General features: G+C 39.2%; 2 protein-coding genes across 10 annotated transcripts in view; one reads left to right on the top strand and one right to left on the bottom strand.

Annotated features, from left to right (window-relative positions):
- The first annotated feature begins 535 nt into the window (after positions 1-535).
- Positions 536-6,683, top strand: myl1 (myosin, light chain 1, alkali; skeletal, fast). Its single transcript, XM_077579182.1, has 6 exons — positions 536-764; positions 1,570-1,597; positions 2,997-3,140; positions 4,532-4,705; positions 4,787-4,864; positions 6,203-6,683. The coding sequence occupies exons 1-6, from the start codon at positions 639-641 to the stop codon at positions 6,229-6,231; spliced, it is 579 nt and encodes a 192-aa protein (XP_077435308.1). The 5' UTR covers positions 536-638; the 3' UTR covers positions 6,232-6,683.
- A 35-nt stretch (positions 6,684-6,718) lies between these two features.
- The window catches only part of map2 (microtubule-associated protein 2), a 52,292-nt gene continuing 33,401 nt past the window's right edge, over positions 6,719-25,609 (bottom strand). For 3 of the 9 annotated variants that reach the window (XM_077579174.1, XM_077579178.1, XM_077579181.1), the window contains 14 exons: positions 20,790-23,936; positions 19,988-20,221; positions 19,626-19,751; positions 18,902-18,963; positions 18,003-18,119; positions 16,668-16,809; positions 16,479-16,535; positions 16,062-16,369; positions 13,814-13,951; positions 12,732-12,824; positions 10,644-10,736; positions 10,097-10,178; positions 9,544-9,656; positions 6,719-8,782 (listed from right to left, as the gene is read on the bottom strand). In XM_077579174.1, the coding sequence (XP_077435300.1) occupies positions 8,573-8,782; positions 9,544-9,656; positions 10,097-10,178; positions 10,644-10,736; positions 12,732-12,824; positions 13,814-13,951; positions 16,062-16,369; positions 16,479-16,535; positions 16,668-16,809; positions 18,003-18,119; positions 18,902-18,963; positions 19,626-19,751; positions 19,988-20,221; positions 20,790-23,936 (4,922 nt within the window). In that variant the 3' untranslated portion in view covers positions 6,719-8,572. Of the gene's footprint in view, positions 8,783-9,543; positions 9,657-10,096; positions 10,179-10,643; positions 10,737-12,731; positions 12,825-13,813; positions 13,952-16,061; positions 16,370-16,478; positions 16,536-16,667; positions 16,810-18,002; positions 18,120-18,901; positions 18,964-19,625; positions 19,752-19,987; positions 20,222-20,789; positions 23,949-25,609 lie in introns of all 9 variants that reach the window. The other 6 variants (XM_077579180.1, XM_077579173.1, XM_077579175.1 and 3 more) reach the window with 5 other exon arrangements.

Raw genomic sequence — 25,609 nt, 5'->3', positions numbered from 1 at the left:
ACGTCATGCATTAAAGTAAAGCATTTAATAAATGTTTGTGTATGGCATTCAGAATATATTTTTTTATGTCAAATTAGTGGGGTAATTTTTTCCCCCATTTTAAATTATGCAAGTAATTAACTGATTTTAAAAAAAAACAGGAGAATGAGCCTGTGCAATGGATGAAAAAAATGTTGAAGACGTCCTCGTAACATTAAACGTAGAAAGAATGAACACATAACAGGTGCTCTTCAAATTTGGCGGACAAAAAAGGTTGATTAAAAAAAAGCCTTTTTAATCAAACGATTAATTGTGATTAATCTGATTAAAAAATGTAATCGTTTGACAGCTCTAATATTGTTTTAATTTTTTCTCTCAAGCTATGTGACATAAATGACCACGTTTTGGCCCTCAATCCAATTTACCATGTTTAGAGAGGGGCCACACGCATCCCCACACCCCTCCACAGCACTATCCAATCCACACACAAGGTCGGCCTTGCGGGGGTCCAGGAGGAAAAATAGCCTGGTATATATACACCCTGTGGGCTGTGTGCGTGCTCTGAGTCTCCTCCACTTTGTTTTGCACGCCTTGTGCTGTCAACCCTTCCCGGGAGTGTTTGTCTTTGAAGGAGCGCGGTAGTTTGACTTAAAGCTAAAATGGCACCCAAGAAGGACCCTAAGGCTCCCGTCAAGAAGGCCGAACCCGCAGCAGCGCCTGCACCTGCGGCTGCACCTGCACCTGCACCTGCCAAAACCCCTGCTGTGGACCTGTCCGCCGTCAAGGTAGAAACAAAACGTGATTTATTTATTTATATTTTACTATGGCAAGGGAAGAAGGTATGCTAGAAATTTTACATCAAATTATATATATATATATATATATATATATATATATATATATATATATTTATTTATTTATTTTATTTTAATTTTTTTATTATTATTCCAAAGTGTTTGGTAACAGGAAGTGTAGTCGCTCACGCCAACGTAGCCCCGTGTCATCGAGTCCCACTTATTGACTGTAGGTGTGAATGCGAGTGTAAATGTTTGTCTGTGTCTCTCTATATGTGACCTGAGATTGATCGTCTGTCAATCAATCCATTCCACCTTTTGCTCACAGCCAGCTAGGACAGCCTCCAGCTTTCCTGTGACCCTGAACAGAATGAGCAGCAGCAAATGGATGAATAGATTGATGGATGTGTTTGTACCGTTTCCTGTAAACTGATGCAAGTTTGTAACGGATGCTCCCATTAGAATTCTCAGAACCATGGCTAGCTCATGGCCGACGTCCTTGACCCCGCCCCCTTTTCCCTCAAGTGGTGTGATGGCATTGCGGGGGGGAGACACCAAATGAGGGCATCTTAATGTAGCTAAAGATGGACCCCACCCTGCATATCGGGTGCCGCAATGTGATGCTAAATTTGGCCAAGAGGCTAATTTAATCCCAGTTTAGACTTGATTTATTAGTCCGGATTAGGAGAAACTCCTTGCTAGGATGGTTTTAGGCTTGTGATGTAAATCTTTTTGAGATGTCTATTTTGGTACTGAAAGTCAACTGACATTGTTGTTTTTTTTTACTCACCTCCAGCTTGAATTCAGTGCAGACCAAATGGAAGGTATGAACCCGAAACACTCATTCGGTCTTTCTTAAGCATTTCTGAGAACGCTGTAAATAAAGAATGAAATAAGCAAACTTAACAATTTAGTCAACCATCTAACCAGAAACCGTTACGTTATCTTAAAAGCAAACAATGCAGGGAACTGACTTCCTTAAAGACAATAGTCATGGGAACTTAAAATGACAGATGGTCACATCTGCCATTTGTTTTGGCATTCCAGACTCCTTGTGAAGTCTGGAAAAAAAAAAGAGAGAGCGAGAGAGAGATACTAGTATGTAAAGGATTGCATAAGTCAAGAATCACAAAACAGCCAATTAGTGCTAATTCAAAATTGCCTTTCTGCAACAATTTATTCCAAGAGTGCGTTGCTAGTTGATTTCAACTCTAGCACATCACGTCGGAGTCAGCACGCTCAAGCCTTGCCTTTAAAAGGAGGGGTTGGGGGGGGTGCTCATATTCTCGGCTATCAATTCCAAGGTGGTCTTTTAAAAGAGCCCATAGCCTTGCTTAGAGCGAGCGAGACAGCTGAAATAGAAATAGTGTGAAGGGTGACTGAGCTCCACAGGAGTGTATCCGATCTGCCTATAATATCACAACCTATAGAGTTTTCCCTTGAGAAGTTGCCTCACACAAAGTTAAATCAGTCAAGATGTACCGTGTTGCGTAAACTGATAACAATCAAACCCCCCCCCCCAAAAACAATATTTTCATATATTACATAACACTTCAAAAGTAACATTGAACCAAATCCATGTTTAAAAACTGTTAGATATTATTAACATTTAAATTCTTTATTTTCATATATTAACCATTGTTATACATTATTAACATCTTAATTCTTTATATTAACCATGTTGAAAGGTTTTATAGACGTGTAAAGCAAGTAGTGTTGAACTCAGTATAATTTGACCTTAAGCTGGGACATATTATTTGGTCTAGAAGTTCCTTCTCTGTGGGAAAACACATTTGGTCCTTGAGGACAGAATCTGTTTCGAACACGCACCCCTGACTCTGTTTTCGCCATCGCTCATGGAAAAGTACCCAGAGAGTATGTTTTGTCTACAAATGAAAGAGAGGCGGTCGGTTTTAACTATAAGAAGCCATTTTACACGCGGAAGAGACACATTCGGCGCTCTGAATTCCACCTGTTAAGTGATGAATTGGAGTCTGTTACGATGTCCAGAGATCTCTGTTAGATTAAAATCATTTTTGCAAAGGTGTTTTTTCTTACATTAAATCTGTCTTCAAGTTTTGGAACACGCAAAGAGGACAAATAAATTTATTCCTCTTCAAAACACACATCATACAAAAGGCTGATCAATATTTGACAATGAATTGAAATGCATTATAGCATTAATGTGCGTTGTGTGACACCCCCCCCCCCCCCCCCCCGCAGACTACAGGGAGGCCTTCGGTCTGTTTGACAGGGTGGGTGACAACAAGGTGGCCTACAACCAGATCGCAGACATCATGCGCGCTCTGGGACAGAACCCCACCAACAAGGATGTGAACAAACTGTTGGGGACCCCCTCCGCTGAGGGTAAGATTCATATTTTCATATTTCAATTCAAATGTTGTGTTCCTCCCCCCATGCATTTCACTTGGCATCAATTACACGTGGGTTTTCCCTATTTGTTGACTGTAGCGTAAATATAAAGGTTGCAGATACGTATATTGCTCCACCTTCTGATCAAATTGGTGATCAGTTATTTATCTATTTATTTTTTACCCGCCGATCGGTGATCAGCCGAAAAATCCTTATTATCTAAATCCTATATGATGACCATTTTTCTGGGGTCATTTGAAACAAGGTCAACAAATAGATACTAAATGGCTCTTTTCATTGACACTTTTAGAGTCAAGTCAGACAAAAAAAATTAGCTGAAAATCCCATGTGGTGGTTTTGAACAGTTCCGCAAGGGTTCGAATTGAAACTGAGCTGCTTTAAATAAGTAGTTACCAACCTGCTGACCATCAATTACAGCAACTTGAATTTTGCTACTAGGGCTGATGAATTTTGAAAAAAAAATGTAATTGCAATTGCGATTTAATATGTGATAATTTTTTTATAGTTTACATGTATTTTTTTCCACAAATATGAGCAATAAATTAATCTGTATTAGAATTGACAATATCAGAATTTGTATACATAACTCTTTGACTGCCAAAAACGTTAAATAACGTTTAGTAAAATCCTATGGAGGAGTGCCAAAGACGTTAAAATACGTTTTTTTTTTTTTCAAAACAGAGGTGAAACTAACCATTTTCTATTGTTGATTACTGAAAAACGGAATAAGGTAGAAACAAACTTTTTTTTCTGATGAAAGATGAGAGTCCAATCTTTCATTTGGTAGTATGTGTGTTTCCATAGTCCAAACACATAATTTTCTGTGGACCTTGAAAGATCAGTCAAAAATGCTTAAATCGGCTGGCACCCATTGCATCCCTTTTCTGAAAACGTCTGGCAGTCAAAGAGTTAAATGTTTGGGGTTTAAATGTTTAGATTTACGCTAAAATAAAGGCAATCGAACTATGAATTAATACGAATTGAAGGAATAGATACTAAACACTCTGACTTGCAGTCTTTTAAGAGTTCACTACGAGTGCAATGTAATTATAATGTAGTAAATCATAAATGAGATCACAATAATAACGCTAACAAATCTGTGGCTTTATCACTTTATGTTTCATGAAACATTGATAAGTAAACATGTGGACTGCATTTGGTAAGCACTGAATTTATGTCTACACTATAAATTAATAAATAAAATATATACAAAATAAAGCCAAAATGAAACACTTTTTTCCCCCCTAATTTGCAGCCTTTGCAATTGTAAAATTGGCAATGTTGATTTTAATGATATCAATTGTTCAGCTCCACTTGCTCATTTTAAGCCACGTATTGACAGCTGATCACTTAATTGTATGCAGAAATGGCCAACAAGAGAGTTGAGTTTGAGGGTTTCCTGCCCATGCTCCAGACCATCATCAACAGCCCAAACAAGGCCGGCTTTGAGGACTACGTTGAGGGTCTGCGCGTGTTCGACAAGGAGGGTAACGGCACAGTGATGGGCGCTGAGCTGCGTATCGTCCTGTCAACACTGGGTGAGTGAGACGCGGGTGCAAACGGATCGCTTTACATGATTTGGCCTGCTTGATATCGGTTGCCTTTCGTAATCCTTTCAGGAGAGAAGATGAATGAGGCCGAGATCGACGCTCTCATGGCGGGTCAGGAGGACGAGAACGGATGCATCAACTACGAGGGTGAGACATACACGAGCAGTCATTCTCAACGTTTGGGACTGTATGCAAAGTCCTCTAATGAAAGTTCAGTTGTAGTTTTATTTAGCGTTTATGTGAAATATATTGTAATGGAATAATTTTTGAACTACTTTCATTGGTTAATCGTCAAACACTTTTTAGGACTAATATGTCATTCTTGTTTTTGACCAGCAGGCCTATATATGCCACTGTATTTGAATGTACTTATGATTGTGTTACTTGTCTGCTAAAAAAATTGTTTTAGGTAGTATTTGGTGTGAAATGTCTGAAAACACTTAAAAATGCAATATTGCAAATTTAGACCGTTTTTCCACTCAATTTAGTAGGATTTCTTACATGGAGTAACAGATTTTTTATTATTATTATAATTATTATTTAGTAGCAGCATTAGCACATAACAATTTAGTAGGCTGCCTTACAGAAATGAATCGCCGTTTGGCTAATTCTGGCATATTCACTGAAGTGTTTATTAATATGTACTTTCCCTAATACAAAGAAAAAAAAACAATTTACAATCCATTACCTTTTGTAAGAAAACCTATAAGAGGAGTGTCAAAATTAAGTACCGGGGGCCCGATCTGGCTCGCCACATTACTTCATGTGGCCCGTGGAAGCAAATTATGTGCAACTACTTCATGTTTCTTGCTAAAATACCAAAATTGTGACTTGTCTTCACTTTAAAAAAAAACTTTGCGATATTGCAAGCATTTAAAAAAAAAAAAAATACAGGTCTGTGTTTTCAAAAATGCAGAAGTTATTCATTAATTTATTGTGCTTATGTAATATGAGGCAATCATACATTTATTTGGCCCACTTACTACAATGTGGCCGGCGACAAAAATGAGTTAGATCTATAACATACATTTTGAGTAACTTTAAAACATTTTTATTTACTAATTAAATTAATCAAATAAAATTTTAAAAAAATTAAATAAAATAGTATATCACAATAATGACAAATATCTTTTCTGTTGAAAACAATGTCAGATAATTTTAAAGAAAGACCTTTATATTCCAATATAGCAGTTTTCCTTAAAATTATATGCAATTAAAGGTGATTTTCTATTTTTCTCATTTCTAATTAGTAGTTCCTGATTACATCTATAACTGTTACTGTAAATGCTCTTAAATGTCATGACACATGTAGAACATCACTTTTTCTACTCCAAGAATAATATTATTATTATTATATATTTTTTAAATCTGTTGTGAACCGATTGCTCAGTATGGCTTCAAAAACGCAAGGCTGCATTTAACACTGACCTATTTGCATTGTTCTTCTGTGTCCTCCCTATGTCCTGACCTGATCTTGGCATGCAGCATTTGTCAAACACATCATGTCAGTGTAAGGACGCCCCCACCCACGGCGGCGGTGGCGAGCATCGAGTATGTGCAGACCCCATGGTGTCGAGACATTCACTCGCTGCTTCCTGCACCACCTGAGGCAGCAGGGCAAAGAAAGGACTATGAGATGCCATTTCTAAATCCTTCCATTGTTTTGTTCCAAACGTTTGTTTTTTTCCTCGTCTCCAACTGGTGCTCTTTAGGCTTCTTTGGTTCCGGACGTGTTCCTTAAATTTACATTTCCCAAAATCTTAGTTTTCTCAGTGCAGGGGGGGAGGTGGGAGCATGAGGACCCTCCCCCCTCTTGTTACTCATCGGCCGGCAGTCTGAGCGACTGCTTCGGCACAGGACTGGCCACCGAGGTCGATCCCCTCTTCATCTAACCTGTCCCTGAGTCTTAACTTATTGTACTCTCCTCTGCAATTTCACAATAAACTTTTCACAAGTTCCCATTTTATTTCCTGATCTCAAAATAATGACTGCATTCTCATGTTTGTTTGTTTTTTCTTATCTCATTTATTTGTAATTAATTGGAGTCATATCAGCGAGAGCAGGAAAAAAATCAAACTGCATACATCTACTTGACCGCTTAAATACATTACAGTTGCTGCGGGGTGGGGCGAGAGGGGGCTTACAGAGATGGGCAATGCTGAAAAACACAGAAGCAAACAAACAGGTAAGAGTCAGGATAAAACACACTTGCTCATAAAAACAAACAAGATCACTCCACCATCTTTTTCTCAATGGATGAATTGTCTAATGATTCATCTTTTTAAAATTTTGCACATCCTGCAACAAAACAGTCAGATACGTTGGTTGTAAAACATCTTGAGATCTGCACCAAACGCACACACAAACGCAATCCGTAAATGTCATGTCAGCCATCGGATGCGCCATCTGCATCTCCGTTCACGTCAGTCCTTGCGTTGCTCAGCAACACAACGGCGGCGCTGCCCGACACCAATCGATACACCGTAAATAACTAAGAACTACAAAACGTGAACTTACTCATTTCTTAGCCAATGAATGAGGAAATGACTTACTAAAATCCCTTTTCAAATTACAAAATAGCCTCTTTCAGTTTGAGAATCGATTCATGCTCGTCATACGTGACTTAGCTTTAGCATAATACAGGTATGTTTTATTTATGGTCATGTTGTTGCTTCCTCGGAAATGTTTTAAAGCAGTGGTCCCCAGTCCATAACTTTCGAGGACCGGCAACCAATGTGTATATTTTCATGCAATGGAAAATTAAAAAGCGGTACTCTGAGGCATTTTGTAGATATAACAATAAGCCACATTTTTATGTAACTATATTAGCGTCCTCCTGAAATGCCCCAACATAAAAAGGCAGTAAGCACCACGGAACAAATAAAGTCCTAAACCAAGAGCCGCTCGTCGCATATTGTGCAGAGCGGCCCTCGTAACATCAGTTGTAAAAGAGAGAATGTAGTCACTTTTCAAAATAAAATCTTTTTTTAGCCTAGGATAATAAATAAACCGGAAGTACAATACGTTTTTTTTTTGGTGGTTGGGGACCACTGTTTTAAAGTATGTAGATGATTAAGAACCTGTATTCTTATACTCGTTTCCATTTATATATATTGATTGAGATATATATATATATATATATATATATATATATATATTATATATATATTATATATATATATATATTAGGAGGAAAAGAATGACTAGCAGTAAGGATACTCGGCTTATTAAGGGGTCTGCCGTCCATGCACGTTAGCAGGAACAACACGTGCATCATGATGTGCTGGCCACATTACTTCCACGTACAGAATATGGCCACGAGTAAATAAAAGCTAGAGCGTCTTTAAAATGTAGACCCCAGATCAATAAGGCCAATATGTGGCTGCCCCTACCCCCACCCACCATTTGTATGTACACCGTTTAGCAGTACAGGTAAGTGATGGGAAAATGAAGCTTCATGACGCCTCATGAAGCACTTGCGATATTTTTTTTTTTACTTCCTCTAGATGGTGCTCTGGATTTGAAGACGCAATGGAAATGGATTTCTCTATCTTTAAACCAAGAGCGCCATCTAGAGGAGTTAAAAAATATCAAGTGCTTCATGAAGCTTCATTTATCCATCACTAACTCGAGGTGAACTATTCTATGCAACATCATTCAAAAGGAGCGGCCGACGAAAGAGAACATGTCAGGGATGAGAACAGATATAAAGAGGATCAAATTTTAGGAGTCCCTCCAGGCGGGTCTTTCGAGATGTGAAGCAAAGTCGTGATCACCCTGAGTGGACCTCAAGGCGGCGGGTGGGTGGTGAATAGCCGACAGGTTGGGTGTAAGAGGAGCATCCACGATGCATGTTCACAAACCCTGCTTGGCAAGAGCGGCAGTGACGTCCTCAGCTAAGGTGGCTAACTGCGGCGAGTCCAACATGTTGAGACTGCCGGACGACGAAAGGTGGCTGTCCCGGTGGCGTTGGGGCGACATGGAGCGGGACCGCACGATGATCTCTGCCCCGTGGTCCACTCGGGCCTTGGCGTGGTCGCGAAATGTCAACCTGTGGCTCTCGATCTAGAAAGTGGTGAAAAATAAGAGATTGTTGATTTTCTTAGAAACAATCGTAACTCATTTGCTCCCAAAAACGTATAAAAGTGTTCTATTTTAAATATTGCCATGCTCCCAAAAATGTATTTATACATTTTTAATGTTTTTTTATGCTATAGCATTCAGAAGGCTTTGATGCAGCCTCTGACCTGATGAGGTCGCTTAAAGCAATGGTAGTTATTACAAAAAACGCCCAGCAGGTGGCAGCAGAGTATAAGAGATCTACCAGGGCCACGTTGCAACAAGCTCTTTTCCCCAGTGCTTTAAACATTTTTGTGAATAATGATGAAACTTAGCTATATTCTAATGCTAATTGCTGCAAAATGCAAACAGATAAACACACTTATACAAGATACATCATTAAAAAAAAAATCGAATGAACGAACAAATTTCTTTTTAAATCGATTTGAGAGGGGTTGAAGAAGTTGGTGAATATTTATTTACACTAAAAATGATAGATTTGCCAGTTTTGCCCTGGAAACATGTTTCAAACAAAAGTACATACATACAAAAATATCTGAATTGCTGATTTAGGTGTACCTAATGAAGAGGCCATTGAGTTCAGTGTACAACTTTTACCATACAGGTAAACCCAGCAGGTTATTTTTGAAAGGCTAGGTGGCATTTTTTTTAGGCACAGCCTGACATAAGTATAAATGCATAAAAAAAAAAAATAATAAAAAAATTAATAATAAAAAAAAATATATATATATATATATAATTCTTACTGTAATACGACCTCCTCCTGGAGTGTGGTGAGCATTATCCAAGGATCCCACCTTGGCTTGGGCTTTGTCTTTAAAGTCCAACTTCACACTCTCAATACGAATATTGCCACCACCTGAACATCAAAAAATATGTTTTACAAGTAGGCACTTTTCTTCATTTGTTTAACATACAATAGCACTCACACATGTTGTACTATAAGGGGTGAAAATTCCCTTTAGAAACCGTTGCAACTCCTCAATAAAAATACACAATAGAATTGTTCATGGTAAAACCAGCAGATGGCGCTGCAGGACCTGACGCTATCGACATGGAAAGAGAAAAATGATTTGACTTGAGATTCATTTTAGGCTGATATTCTACAACTAAGTCATTGTCGTTGACCGACAGATCAGCTATAAATACTAACGAGTAAAAAGGCCCATGAATGAGCCAGATATTGTACCAGCCTGAGAACTTTACCACATTCACCTTGTCACGATCGTTCAGTTTTAAGACCCAGACAAAGCCAAACGCCTCTTAGAATTTTTATGTTGTGTTTGAGAGGTGTGTTACCAGGGCGATGGTGAATGTTGTCTAACGAGCCGCACTTTGAGGTCACGTGACTCAGGTCAATCTTCTTGTTCTGTATCTGTATCTGCAAAACAGAGAAATTGGAGCAGGCTAGTCGGGTCAGAGGGCTTTACTGATGTTATCACATTGACATTTAAAAAAAAAAAAAAAAGGAGGCAATAAGATTGGCATATTCTGTTTGTTATTGATATCTTTTGAAATAATACTCCTATGTGAAGTGTTGTTCTTAACCCACTCGATACTTAACTTAGCTGATAGTGCTCAAAGCTTTGGCAGGTGTTACCGTGGCAACCTACTGTTGCCATCAGCAACTGAAGGGAAGCTGGGCAAAATGACTATACTGTATAAAGGCGATTCAGCAATGATCATTATCAGGCTTTGATTAGCATTAGAGCAGCTCTAGTTTTAGCAGGCACACCAAGGCCACCACCAGGGGGCGTGGGGGAGCGACACAGCCAAAACACAGCACAAGGACGCAAAAGTGACACAAACACTGAGACGATGACTTTTTTTGCTGCACAAGACTCACATTGCCACCTCCTGCTGAGTAGCCCCTCCTGTCCAAGGACCCACACCTAGACTGAACATGGCTATAGTCCAGCTTAACGCTGGGGATGAGGACCTGCAGGATGGAGGTGAGGTATGAGCTGGGAATGGGCTTCACCGGGCTTTCTGGAATTCACATTCTTCAAAAGCCTTACTCTTAGTTATACACGTCGAAAATAAGTCAGTCTCTGCAATTGTTTGGTCCTAAATCGTTTTGAGCCCACCCAAGAAACGATGGCAGCTCTGCCGCAAATACAGTCTAGTACAGAGGTGTGCAAACTACCATTTTTCTCTCAGTAAATTAATAATAACAATAATAAAAAGAAGAGTAACACATTGCTTTTCCTCATATGCAGATACAAAGAAGTATTTACAACTAAAATGGTCAAAAATGTCTCCTCATAATGGGATACTAGTAATAATGAAAGGAAAAATAAACAAACTAAGCTAAATATTAAATACTATTAAATAAAATAAGACACAATTTGTAATAATAATAATAATAATGAGTAATTCTTCCAATAGTGGGTTGTGTGCCCCCTCTAGTGGTATACCACAAAGTACAGTCCAGTTATACCTAACTTTTAATTCAATACATTTGCATTTAAACATCTGTTCATATGTAACTTTTATTTAACTTCTGTGTAGTATGTTTATAATTAACCATTATTTCAGTACAGTTCTTCCTATTCAAATTATATATAATGTTATAGTGGCCTACCATGATACTGTATTTTGATGTAATTAAGTAATATGTATTTGAATAAACAAAAACTATATATTTAAAAAATAATAATAATTTACGTGGTGGTTGGTGTAGAAAGTATGAGAATCACTGAAACACATTATAAAAACTATAATTGATAGTAGATGGGTTTTAGCATGTTCAATGAACAGAATCTCCTCCAGGCTTCCACAAGTAAAATGACGCAAGCACACAAACCCGTACAAAACTGCCACAGCCCGAGACTATTCATTTGACTTGCAAGGATGATAAAATGTTAGCACGCTGCAGTGTTTAAAGACTCTTGTCGCTGCAAAAGAGAAAAAGCAGGAGTGAAATGCAGACAGAAGAGTGGATGCATTGCGTAAGTAACGACAAATACATTTCAGCCAGCAACGGGGAAAGCAATGCAGCCACATTGATAGGAAGTAACATAGCACAAATTAGGGTGAGGGAGACAATATTAAAATCATTTGAAAAGTTGCAATTTAACCCTGGAGAACCCACGGGGTCAAATTTGGCCCCTATAAATTCTGCTACTCAAATAACAAAGACCTTTTTTTTTTTTTTTACAAATGTAACTTCAAAAGTCCAGAGTGCCACTTCTGACCCCTGCATGGGGCCATCTAGTAGATGAATATTGCACTTACATGAGCCAGAGTGGTGGTGACAAGATGGCTAAAATGCAACAAATAAAACAAAAAAATTATATTGTTTAATGTAGCTGTGTATTTGATTGATTATTTTTCTTAAATTCTAAATAGTTTACTGACAGTTTTTGTTATTCAGATTTTTTCGAAATGATATATTATAGCAGTCATTTAATGTATAATTCATAATTTTCCAAAGAAGAAAAGGGTTCTTCGGTTCGCCAGGGTTAAGATAAAATACACCTGAACAACCGTTGTTGACGTTTGTGTCACACTTAACATGGACCAGAGGAGAGGGAGATTTGAAAGAAATTTGTATTAAAAAACGTAAAATTTGACAATCCAAATATGATATCTTACAAAACAAAACAAAACCCTGTGCATTAAAGTGGCTAAATTCTGAAACGGCGAGACCAGTTGTTGCACTCTGAGGAAAATGTAGTTTGTTAAGTGGCATTAAAATGTCCATTGTATATTCTACATTGATAACAATACCCATAACAGTATATTATTATTATTATTATTAGATAATAGGGCAAGATGCTAAAATATTAGGGCTACACACTTCACCTTTAAGCTAGTCGGGAATTTTTTCACAGTGGAAAATATACAGCTGAGATCTATAGGGCGACCATCGGTCCCAGGGAAAGGGATGACAAGGACGGGATGAAAGGGTTCAACATGAACGGCTACATACATTGCCTCCACTGGGAGGTTGCTTCAGATTATCCTTGGAGCTGCATTTTGATTGTATGTACCTGAAGTCCAGCTTCTTGTTTATAATATGATTCTAAAAAGAAACAAAAAGGATGACATGGGAATGAAAATGCTTAATTCTACTAGGAGGGTTTTGATGACATAATACTGTATATGCGCTTTCTTTTTGTCCCTGATGGCATATCAATATGAAAATGACAAAACAAAAGGTGCATTAAATAAATGTTTTACTAGGGTTGGTTATACTGCTATGTCCATTTTTGTAATTTTTGGCATGTCATGCATTCAGTTTTATCCCCAAAACATAAAAAAATAATAATAATTAAATGACAAAAATGGACATAAGTGTTTTTCACATAGGAGCGACTACACAGAATTCAGAATTTGCTGTTGCCTTTTCCACCTTACATAAGATCTGCATCATCCTGGCTCCCCATTCTTTTGTACCACCTCGGGACACATAGCAGCCTTTTGATTTGTCGTGCATATTTTTAACTCAACATTTTGTGACTGCCAAGGAAAATATAACCGCTAATTAAAAGCCGCCTTGTTGTTGTCTCCAAGAGTGTCTTTAATTACTGTGGTCGATCACTGCACATTTTATGTTCAGGCAGTGACCTGATTTTATGGATATCAGGTTTTTACATCTAGTCACTGAAAATGTCATGAGTTGTACCGACACAATCCAATAAGATACAAAACAAGGGCTGAGTGGAAAATTCCGGACAGTATAAACACAAAGAAAACAATACAAAAAAACGTTTATTATTGTGGTTGGAATTTTCAGTGGCTTGTAACTGTTTTTGTACACATCATATAACTAAATAAAGTTTTTTTTTTTTAAATCCTAAACATCTCTGTATGATACAGTGCACTGCCAACTACAATCACATTAATACAGAAGACTTTGTATTCATCTCCTGTATTGGCTCTCATTAAAATGCAAATTCAGTCACTTAAAAATGATCAAGTAATCTACATATTCATTGATATGAAACAACTTGAAATGTTCCGGTAGCACTTGCATACTATTCATTTATAATGTATGGAGCTGCGGTGTACCAGCAGGCCTTGGGTCCAGGTCGTACTGTGAGCCGCTGACAGACAAAGTGTAAGGGAGATGACGCGTAGCACCGAGTTCCAGATCCAAGTCGAGGCCTTGTGTTTGGCCTCAGCTGCCATTATTTGCTCCTTGTGCTTCTATGGTGACAGTGACAGGTGGCAGGTCAGTGGCCAGGTGAGGCCTTCTAGGGGAGGGAGCTTTCTTTAGGGACTACTAGGAGTGACTAGGGGTCAAGGGGGGGGATAACGACAGTGGCAAAATTTTTAATTATGTCGGTTTTTGTAGTTTTGATGGACGTCAGTTAAAAGTAAAGGTCTAAAAGATTTTAATCTATTAAATTTTTTTTTTTAAGAATAAGGTCTTCCCCAAACCGCTAAAATAAATGAGTATGATGTATTTTGGGTCTACTGTTGTCTCCCTGCTAAACTCATTCACTGCCATTGACGGCTACAGACGTCAAAAATTCATTTGAACTATTTCTATTAGTTTAACATTTTTTTCCCACTTTTGTTAACAAGAGTATGAAAACCTATAATTTTTTGGGGGTACATTTAGAACAGATATAAAAATTTTGTTTAAGTCATGCTATTAACTCATTCACTGCCATTGACTGCTATAGATGTCAAAAATTCATTAAAACTATTTAAATTAGTTTAACTTTTTTCCCCACTTTTGTTAAGTTTTTGTTGTTGTTGAGTATGAAAACCTTAATTAACATTAATTACCAAAAAAAATTATCGCCTGACGCCCCGAATTGTTACTTATATTTTCTTTAAAAAAAAAATAAAAAAAAATAAAGAAGGAAAAGATTAAGATTAAGGTTTTCATACTCAACAACAACAAAAACTTAACAAAAGTGGGAAAAAAAGTTAAACTAATAGAAATAGTTCCAATGAATTTTTTTTTACATCTATAACCGTCAATGGCAGTGAATGAGTTAATTACGATTAAAAATGGTAATTGCCTGACGCCCAAAATTTTTAATAATCTTTTCTTTAAAATATAATTTAGAAAAGATTATTAAAAATTGGGAAAAAATAATTACAATTATTTTTTTTATTTTAAAAGAAAAGATTATTAAAAATTTGGGGCGTCAGGCAATTACCATTTTTAATCGTAATTAATCGCATGACTTCACTAGTTAACTCACGATTAATCACAAATTTTATATCTTTTTATATCTGTTCTAAATGTACAAAAAAAAAGTTTTAGGTTTTCATACTCTTCTTAACAAAAGTGGGAAAAAATGTTAAACTAATAGAAATAATTCAAATGAATTTATGACGTCTATAGCCGTCAATGGCAGTGAATGAGTTAAAAACTGAACCTTGTGTTCAGGTAACACAAACAAGCCTCTCCCTTGAGACTACTGCCATCTAGAAGCAGAACACGTTATGAGCTTTGTACAAAAGCTTACTCTCTTTTTATGAATGCAAAATGATAGATTTATTAAAGTTGTCATCATCTTACTTTGTAAGTCGACCAAAGGTAAAACAGGAAGAAAAAAAATGTCAAGGTCTCCCAGCGACATCCAACCCTAAAATGCTGCGTTTGATATATCAGCATCTTCAAGGGTGAGCTGACATTATTCGAGGTTGGCTGCACAAAGTAGCATACACCGAAGAAAAGTCATCAACACAAGCCGGTGCTCTTAATCGGGTCATCAAGGAAGATTTTGTAAGAGTTGATGACTGCGGGCAAAATGTTCATTCAAACCTTTTTGATGCTACACTGGCTGCCCTTCAAACAACCTCTGTGAAAATATAAACAAACATTGTGTTTGGGAAAATGGGACAAACTCCTTTGTCCGTACAGACTGAGGAGAATGAAGAGACAAGTGTCCAACTGTGTCTCACTGTAATGTGAAGACTAAAATGAAAAATGTTGGTTATAGTTGACTACAATATACAAATAATGTATTTAGTATTGCACTTGTGTTGCATTTGTGCTTATTTTAAGCAAACGTATAACATGCAATGCTTAACAAATGTATTGGACCAATTGTCATAGCTTTAATGCAGACTTTTTCTATTTTATTTAAAAAAAAAAAAAAATTTTATTGGGCTGATGCCCAATATTACCAGTATTGAAATACTAACAAACACAGAAAGATGAATGGCAACCATATCAAAGATGAGTAAACAAAAAATTCTAAATCCTGACATTATGACTAAAATACCTCCCACAGTCCTAAAGAAGTACGAAAGGAAAAAGGAGAGTGCAATAAACATGTGAGTCGGGTCTTACCTGTCCAACTTTGGGCTGGTACTTGATATTATCTATGGAGCCGACCTTGGACCGGACCTTCTTGAAGTCAGGTAAAGATTGGTTAATGACTCGCAGCTGCTTGGGAGTCGTGGCGGGGGATTTGGGCGGGGTGCGGGCCACGGCCACCCTCCTCTCCTGGGACATCAAGCTGAGCGAGCGAGGGGTTCCGGGCGTCCTTGAGGATGATGAGCAGCTGGGAGGGGTCCCGGGGGTCATGGCGCTAGAGCCGGGGGTACGTGGCGTTGAGTGGCCACTGCGGGCGGAACGGGAGCGGAGAGGCTCCGAGACTGTTGGGGAGAAATCCAAAGATGAAGCCTGAAACCGTTTTATGCGCAATATACGGTGTCTTGTCTTTATAAGAGCATGCAATGATATCAAATATTGAATTTGTTCTACCTGTCATACTGGGAGCTCGGCCTGTCCTTTGATCTGCCCTCATCATTGTACGGCAAGCTGAAAAGGACAAAAAGATTCAGATTATAAGAAAAAGAATTGTTGACAGAATGTAAGCAACATTTTTTTTTGTAATAATCTACTAAATCGGTTTGAATAGGTTTAGGGAACCCAGCATTGGAGGCAGCCTACCTGTGGGTCTGCGGGGAGCTGTTGAACCGGAACTAGTGATGGAGGTTGAACTGTCCTCGTGCTCATGGTAGGCACGGCGACTAAGAGAGGAGGCTTGCCGCGGCATAGAAGATCGCATGTCAGGACTTTGTGATCGGCCATCCTGTGAAAAACACACACCAAATAAAATTAGGGGTGTCAGGCTATTAACATTTGTAATCGTAATCAATCGCATGACTTCAATAGTTAAATCGCGATTAACTCATGCACTGCCAATGACGACTATATACGTCAAAAATTCATGTGAACTATTTCTATTAGTTTAAAAAAAAATCATTTCATTTTTTATTAAAACCTAGAAACAAATTATTGTACATTTATGACAGATATAAAAAAAATGTATTAATCGTGAGTCAACTATTGAAGTCATGCGATTAATTACGATCACAAATTTGAATCGTCTGACGCCCCTCCTATTTAATATGTTTTTTTTTTTAATTAGGGGCGTCAGGCGGTTAAATTTTTTAATTGTAATTAATCACATGACTTCACTAACAATTAATCACAAATTTTATATCTGTTCTGAAAATAATTTAAAAAATCTAGGTTTTCATACTTTTGTTAGCAAAAGTGGAAAAAAATGTTAAACTAATAGAAATAGTTCAAATGAATTTTTGACGTCTATAGCCGTCAATGGCAGTGAATGAGTTAATCGCAAATGTTAGATCTGTTTTAAATGTACAATAAAATGTTTCATACTCAACATAAAATTGGGGAAAAAATGTTAAACAAATAATATGGCTGCACCTTTTAGTCATTAATACAGTAATTTCATAATAATCCGTAAAATTTAGTTAAAATTAAAAAGATGTACTGTACAAAACGAGTGTGATATTGATTTGTGTTGAGGCCATTTTTCTGCCACTAGATGGCATAATTGCATTTGTAAAACATTGGTGACAGCTCAGTGCATTTTCTCTTTTCATATTAAGAGCTATCTAATATTTAACATGTAGTAACTTGTGAAATCCGGCACATTTTTAACATTGTAAAATACAACTTGACCACAGTCTCCACAAATATATGCATTATTTAATGTATTACTGCTAACTTTGACGTGGACGTGTCTGCTGAGTGTGACTGGAATTCCTCCAGTACAGTCATTAATCGCACATTAAAAAAATAATGGTGTTGAGGGAACTTTAAATTTACTCAAAATTAACACACTAAATAAAATATTTTATTTACGAGTGAAACTTTAGGTAGCTGATTTTTTCCCTTCAAAATATGAATATGTAAGAGCATTTTGTCCTTCTGAATCCTTGCAGCTAGACTGCCACATTGCCATGCACCTACCTTGGCTATGAAGGTTGCAAATACTGATGATGAGGATGGACGAGGTCCATCTAATGAGGTAACCATTGTGGACATGAAGGTGTGTGTCTTTGTTAGGGCAAAATGCTGAGCATGGCACTGAAATGGCACACAAATGAGGCCTTTGGGGGCGGCACAACACCAAAACAAGGCACAGGATGACACGGATGAAAATAACACTGCTTCCACATGAATGATCAAGTATTTCTAGACTTGATTCATAGATATTTTTGGGGAGTGAATAATTAAAAATAAATCAAACACAAAATGTGAACAACCTCATGCAAAATCTGCAGCTTTGAGATGAACGGCAGATAAGGACTAGCTAGATTGTAAACATAAAGCAAAAAACAAAGTTGAACACAATTTGTGACACTTCATTATTGTTCGTCAGTGCCATTCGTGCTGTTATTTAGACATAATAACTGTCATTATGATGTCGGAGGAGTGAAATAGTCGCAGGAGAAATGTCACAGGATTGTTTAACGCCCACTCTTTGACTTTAAATGATTCACTCCTGCGAACAAACCCGTTAACTCTGGAGTCAACGTGAACCATTGTATAAAATAATTATAAATATTTGAAATATCTGAAGTATGAAGCAAAAATAAGCATCGGAACAGACATGCAACAATGTGATATTTGTGCAAGGATAAGACCTTTCAGCTCTTGAAAATAATATAAAAAATTTCCCTCAACATGGTTGCTTTCTCTATTTGACACATTTGTTGATAGGAAATATAGGCTACATATAATTACTACATTTTATACTGTTAGAAAAAAAGAAAAGAAAGAAGAAGCAAGGATCCACAGAAAATACATTCCCAATAATGGTCAAGTACCAGAGGCCACTACTAACTTGTTGGGGCTGATTTACTCACCAACGCTCTGTCGCAGGACCGCCTGGCAACTGTGAGAGGTTGACGACTGTCAGAAAGTGCCTCTAAAATACAAAGAATAGATTTCGTTAAAAAAATCTGTTAAAACAATCATGGAAAGAGAGAGAGAGAGAGAGATCAACATTTTAAATAAGCACAATGAGTCTCCAAGTCTGAAAAGTAAGTCAATTCATTGATATGGTCCATAGGTCACTACATTATATATTTATTGACACGAATATGGGTATTATAGAGAAACATAAAAAGTATTTTATACATGACGAATATGTTAGAGTCCTGTGGTTGAAAAGGGGAATGAAGGGGTAAGAAAGATCTTTTGAATGCAGTGGAAAGCAAGAACAAAGATGAAGTCAGAAATGAAGCCAAATAAAAAGGTAACAAGAATTTTTATTATGGCAAAAAGGGAAAAAAAAAATCATACATGATGGGAAAAAAACACACAAAACAATACAGAGAAAATGAGAGGAAGGTCAGCGTCCGTTTTTCAAGGCATTGATTTTCAGGTAGTTGCTACAGGAAAAACCCCAATAATCACAAAAACGTCAATTAACATGTTTGGTTATCGGAATGACCTTAATGATCGAAGCTTCTAAAAAAGCATTTGTAATCTAATAGGGCAACAAATTCCAAAAACAAAATGGAAGACATTGGTGAACGTGGCCCTGCAGAAATGACCAAAACCATAACTGCGGAAGTAATGTATCACCTGTGGGTCTCCTTCTAGGACAGGAATGATGCTGGGTGGGACGGGCTTGTTTCGGTCCAATCCTCTTTGACGGGGACGGAGTCTGTGCCTCCATTTTTTTGGTAAACTCGGTCTTCTTTATCACAGCTATATTAATTGGTAGCGGGGAGACATCAAAAAAGTGAATGCTGACTCATCAAACAGCATGTGCATCAGAAACAGTCCGTATTTATCTGGGCATTCATTGTATGATTTTACATTGTGGACAAGAAGAGTCACAGCTGACAAGAGTTAACAGAGTCATGCAATTGAAAAGGAAAGAACCTAAAAAAAAATTTAAAAATTATTTAAAAAAAGATAAAAAAAGAAGAAAAGGAAAGAACCTTTTTTCTTCTCTCGAGGGATGCAAACCGGTTCCTTGCGCGCCGGTTTGCGTTCAGGAGTGGAGAGTCTGCCTTTAACCCGCCCGCCCTTAGTTTTGGTCTTGCTTGGCTTTTCATGCTTCTCTGTTCTCTTCTGCTGCGTTTGCTTAGGCTGGACCACAGTGGACTTATTGACGGGGCTCGGAACCTTTGGCCAGGGTTGTATGTGCTCTGTAGCCGTGCTCTTATCATCATCTGGTAAAGAAAAAAAGACCATCAACAAAGATCAGCATTATTTCAAAATTATTCTTAGCGACTGAAAACATTACAGAACTGCATTTTACCCAAGTAGTATGGTTCGGTTCAAATGACCAAAGTCGCCAAACGAGGAAGCCTAATCCTTGTTCTGGGCCCACCACATAAGCGGGTTCTACTTAGCTTCACACTCTGAATTGTTTCACATCTCTCAATATCTTCTATGACTTTTTAAAGAGAAAAATTAGCATTTTAGCTCAATAGCGGCCAGGTCATGTGACCTATTTATTCAAAATCAATGTGGGATAATAGTACTGTGCCCACCGCATGAAATATGCTTCTTGCTTTTCCATTTCACATCTCTCAATATTTTCTATGAATTTTTTTATAGACAAAAAGTTGCATTTTACCTCAATAGCTTCCTGGTCATGTGACCTATTTACTCAAAATCAGTGTGGGATCATAGTACTGTGCATGAGATATGCCTCTTGTTTTTCAATTTCACACCTCTCAATATATTCCATGAATTTTTGGGCAGAAAAAGCAAAGACACGGAAAAAGGCCTCACCTTGTGGATCCACCCAAGAGCTGTCCAGGATGGAGTCGTCCATGGTGGTTTCGTCTCTGTCAAAACTTTCTGATGGACCCTCGGTTTCTACGGGTTGCGCTTCCCTCTCAGGAGACACGGCGGCCTCAGGAATGTCACAAACCTCTTCGAAACTGGCAGCCTCGATGTCCGCCTCCTGAGCCAACTCCACAGACTCCTCTTCGTCATCCTCGTCCTCGTTGTCCTCCTCCTCTTGCTCTCCCCCGCTCGGTATACGCAAGGCTTCGGGTGGAGCAGAGAAACGAACGCTGTGTCCCGGTTCGTCCGCTTCATCGATGGTTTGGACCACAGTGATGAAGTCGTCTTCTACCGTCACGACCGATTCAATGGCAGCGCACGTCTCGGTGATCTCTTTGACCGCAGCTGCTCCAGCAGCTAACTCTTCTTCCTGTTCCTCTTTTTCAGTTGGTTTGATTTTGTCCATTTCAGCCGTTACCTTTGTCGTCTTCTGTTCAAGCATATTTTCCTTCTCCTTCATTTCGCTCTCATCTCTTTCCTTTTCCGCTGTCCTTGCTTCATCTAACTTTTCTTGCTCTTCCCTTGCTTTCTTTTCATTCATCTCCCTTTCCTCTTTCTCCTTCTGTTCTTTTTCTTTCCTCTCATTTTCAACCCTCTCTGCCTCTTCCTTTTCTCGCATCTTCCTCTCTTTTTCTTTTCTTTCTTCCTCAACTCTCTCTGCCTCTTCCTTTTCTCGCATCTTCATCTCTTTTTCTTTTCTTTCTTCCTCAACTCTCTCTGCCTCTTCCCTTTCTCTCATTTCCCTCTCCTCTTTTTCTTTCCTTTCATTCTCAATTTTCTCTGCCTCTTCTTTTTCTTTCAGTGCCTTTTCCTGTTTTTCTTTCCTTTCTTTCTCCATTCTCTCGGCTTCTTCCTTTTCTCTTATTTCCCTCTCCGCCTTTTCTTTCTCCAATCTCTCAGCCTCTTGTTTTTCTCTCTCCTCCCTGTCTTTCTTTTCTCTCTCAATCCTCTCTTTCTCTTCCTTTTCTTTAGTCGCTTTTTCCTCTTTCTCTCGCTCTTCCTTCTCTCTCATTTGCTCTTTCTCATTTTCTTCCCTCTGAATCCTCTCTGCCACATCTTTTTCTTGTCTTTCTTTCTCTTCTCTTTCGTTGACTTCATCCAGTTTCTTTTCTGAAACTTCTGGAATTTCCTTCTCTGTCTCGATCTGTATTTTCTCTTCAACTGCTTCTTTTTCATGCTGTTCTCTGTCTTTTTTATCAGTTTCTTCTTTGGTTACCGTTAACACTGGTGACACTGCTCTTTTAGGGGAACCATAAAGTTCTTTTTGTTTGAGCTTGGATGGTGAGAGCACTGGAGAAAGTAATTTATCATCATCAATATTGCTTTCCACTGAAGACGCGGGTGAAGTCTTGACAGGCCTGGCGATGCGGTCCTTGGCCACCCCGGTCAACTGGTACACATCTTCAGCGTCCACCTCTTCGTAGGCCTCCTGGTGCACCAGCTTCACCTTCTCCCGAAGCTCCCGCAACTCTCGTTCTTCCTCCATACTGAGAGGCCTGCCCTCCATCTCCAGTTTGCGGATCTGCCTCTCATAATCGGCGATCTCAGTTTCAGAAGCAGAGCCTTCGCCACTGGCTTGTCGTTCCGTCTCGCTTCCTGACCTCCCACCTTCTTCTAACGTCACCGTGACAGTGGGTGTCACAAACGACTCCCCTGGCAGGGCAGACGATTTCACCTGCTCACCTACTGATGTATTCAGCTGGTCATTTATGTTCTTTTGACCTTCTTCGGAGGAATCTTTTCTCTCACTTTCACTCTTTTCCTTTTCTTCACTGACAGTCAGGTCGAACGTCTGGTTGTTGTCTTCGGATGAGTCTCGAACGGCAAGTTTCCTGGCTTGTGCTGCAACTTTCTCCTCGAGAACAGCAGGGGTGAAGACCTGTGCAGAAGCGTTTGTTGGACTAACTACATCTGCAGGGGACGGCATGGGTCCAGAGTATTCACTGAACACACAATAGCCCAGCTCTTCCAGTTGACTGTCACTCTTTTTGATACCAGGGCTTTGTTCACCTGAGACAAAGCCAGAAAGCAGGTCATCAGAGAAGGCTTGAAACGACTTCCTCCGTACGATTTCTGGTTCGGCGCTTTCGGATGACAGCCTGGAGCGGCAGCCGGCTAGATCTAGCATCTCAGGCAAGTCTTGAGCCATGACTGTGTTATCCTTAGGGCTGCTCTCGCCTGGCTGGGGTGACTCTGGGGACTCGGGGGACTCTGGTTCAGGGCTAGGGATCGAAGTGGCTTCAGCCGTCCTTGGTGGAGATGAGGAGTCAGAGGTGATTGAAGCAGCGGTCTCCAGGATTAGTGGAGGGAAGGGAGGGGGCTTATCTCCAGAAGGAGTCGTGATTGGGAGGTATTCTGCTGACTCATCCAGACTTCCACTGGTGTATGTCATGATATCAGTGGCCAGTGGAGACAAGTTCCTTGTTCTGTTTTGGCCATTTTGATCCATTGCTCCAATAGTAATGTTTAGGGAGTAGCTCCTTTGCTCCAAGGCCAGTTTACCTGGAGAAAGCTTGCATTCATTACCCCTATCTGGAACTGAGATATCTTGAATGTTTGTGTTTTGTGTTTCACGACTCTCTTGTACCGGCAAACCAATATTCGGAGACTTGGAATCAACAGTATTCTTTTCTTCGCTGACTCTGCTCAGTTCATAGTAGCCCTCACCTTTACCCTGGGGGGACGCACGAGCATCAGTGGCTGATGTTTCAAAATATGCTGACATTGCATCACTTGCCAGGTTTCCTCCTTCAACTTTGACTCCCATTGAAGAGAAATCAGACGGGGAACCGAGGCTGCTGAACTCTACGACCTCCACAGACGGCTGCTTCTCCGACACTGTGAGGGGTTCTCCATAAACGGGCTGAAGCGTGATTGACTTTGCAGACTCTTTGGCTTGAGTTGGGACATCCGGGGGTACAAAAGATGGCATATCCATGGTGGGACTCTCTGGTACGATTCGTTCTCCAGCAAAGAACCCCTGGGTCTGATGCTCAAAAATCTCCTCTGGACGTTTCTCTGATCCGATGCTGTCTGGGCTCATGGAACCACTTTTCTCACTCACAGGTTTTTCCGGGTCCATCTTCACAGCTGAAAGGACATCTGTAAGTTGGTCGTTATGAAGACAAAATGAAAGGTTTTGCTGTGGCATGCGCTGATATTCATTTGACCAGGTACTGGGCAGAAAACAGGCAAAGCTCTCCTCAGAAACTTACAGCACAATGATACAGCCATCACCCAAGAAGAACGGCCAAAGAATGAGGTCCACCAAGTCAGAGATGGATGGAAATATGGCATGGTATGTGATACCGGCATGAGGCAACTGTCAGGCGGACTGATGAAAAACAAACAATAATTCATGGAATGGATATCCATGCATTACATCACTGTATATTGCAACATTTAAACGTCAGTAATTATTTGTCAAAATTGAGAGGTACGAATCTAAGAATGTTCACATAGTTTTGATCAAATGAACATGCGTGTTAATGATGTCATATGTCATTAAATAATTCAAATCAAATTTGCAGAAATGCTGAAGAAGCCTGGTTGTGAATGACATAAATATAATATGCAACAAACTAAGATTGACAAAAACTAAACCAGATGACTTGGTCGTTTGATAAGCGTTGATTAATTAAATAGGATGTATACAATCATTTGTGAAAAATGACAGCCGACATCAAATCCCCTGCCGTCCCCTGCCAATGAGTGGCCTCTGAAATAATGATTAAAGATTACATAAAAGCAATGCACTTGTATACCAGCACCAAGCCATCGGTGTAAACATAATGACAATCCTGGAAGCTTATAGCTGGTGGTCAAAAGCATGATTGCAGGTGCAACACTTAATCATACCAGTACAAAAGAGCCAGCCCCAAACAAGAGCAACAATAAGAAAACACAGGCATAACAGGGATTACAATGCAACTACGTTAAAGTTAAGGTAATGTGACTTTTTTTTCCCACTTGCAGACACAGCAGTGCAGCGCTAATGCTAATGCTAATGCTTTGCCATTCCACCTGAATAACGCTGGAATTCTCCTGCCCCTTGACACATCTGGCATTCGTGTCATGTTTAGATTCTGTTTCCCTTGTGTGTCTTTCTTGGTCTTGTTAAGTGTGATCCTGCCCTTCCTCGTGTTATCCAATCAGTGCCCTCAGCCACTTGTGTCTTGCCCCAGGTGTGTCTTGTTGTGTCGTTAGTGTCTGTGTATTTAGTCTGCTGTCTCCCCTCTGTCTGTGTCGGTTCATTGTTTTTCCCCATGTCATGCCTTGGCTTTTCCCCCATGGCATGCTGTTCGTTTTTGCCAAGTTGGTCCCCCATGTTTTGGTTTATCTTCTAATTTGGATGATCACCTTTTGTTTGTAAGTAATTAAAATTCCTTTTTTTTTTTTGATTGAACCTCTGCCTCCTCGCCCAATGGGGGAGCTTGAGGACCCAAATGCGGGAAGACAGGGCGAGGAGGCAGAGGTTCAATCAAAAAAAAAAAAAGGAATTTTAATTACTTACAAACAAATGGTGATCATCCAAATTAGAACATAAACCAAAACATGGGGGAACAACTAGGCAAAACGAACAGCATGACATGGGGAAAAGCCGAGGCAAAAAACAATGAACCGACACAGACAGAGGGGAGACAGCAGACTAAATACACAGACACTAAGGACACAACAAGACACACCTGGGGCAAGACACAAGTGGCTGAGGGCACTGATTGGATAACACGAGGAAGGGCAGGATCACACTTAACAAGACCAAG

Source organism: Vanacampus margaritifer, chromosome 11 (assembly GCF_051991255.1).
Source record: "Vanacampus margaritifer isolate UIUO_Vmar chromosome 11, RoL_Vmar_1.0, whole genome shotgun sequence".
Lineage (NCBI taxonomy): Eukaryota > Metazoa > Chordata > Actinopteri > Syngnathiformes > Syngnathidae > Vanacampus > Vanacampus margaritifer.
This window is presented reverse-complemented; position numbering and strand designations above follow the sequence as displayed.

Coding starts and splice junctions, on each gene's coding strand:
- myl1 (XM_077579182.1), top strand. CDS start 639: ATGGCACCCAAGAAGGACCCTAAGGCTCCCGTCAAGAAGGCCGAACCC. Junction 3,141..4,531: donor GGGGACCCCCTCCGCTGAGG/GTAAGATTCATA, acceptor AATTGTATGCAG/AAATGGCCAACAAGAGAGTT. Junction 4,865..6,202: donor CGGATGCATCAACTACGAGG/GTGAGACATACA, acceptor CTTGGCATGCAG/CATTTGTCAAACACATCATG.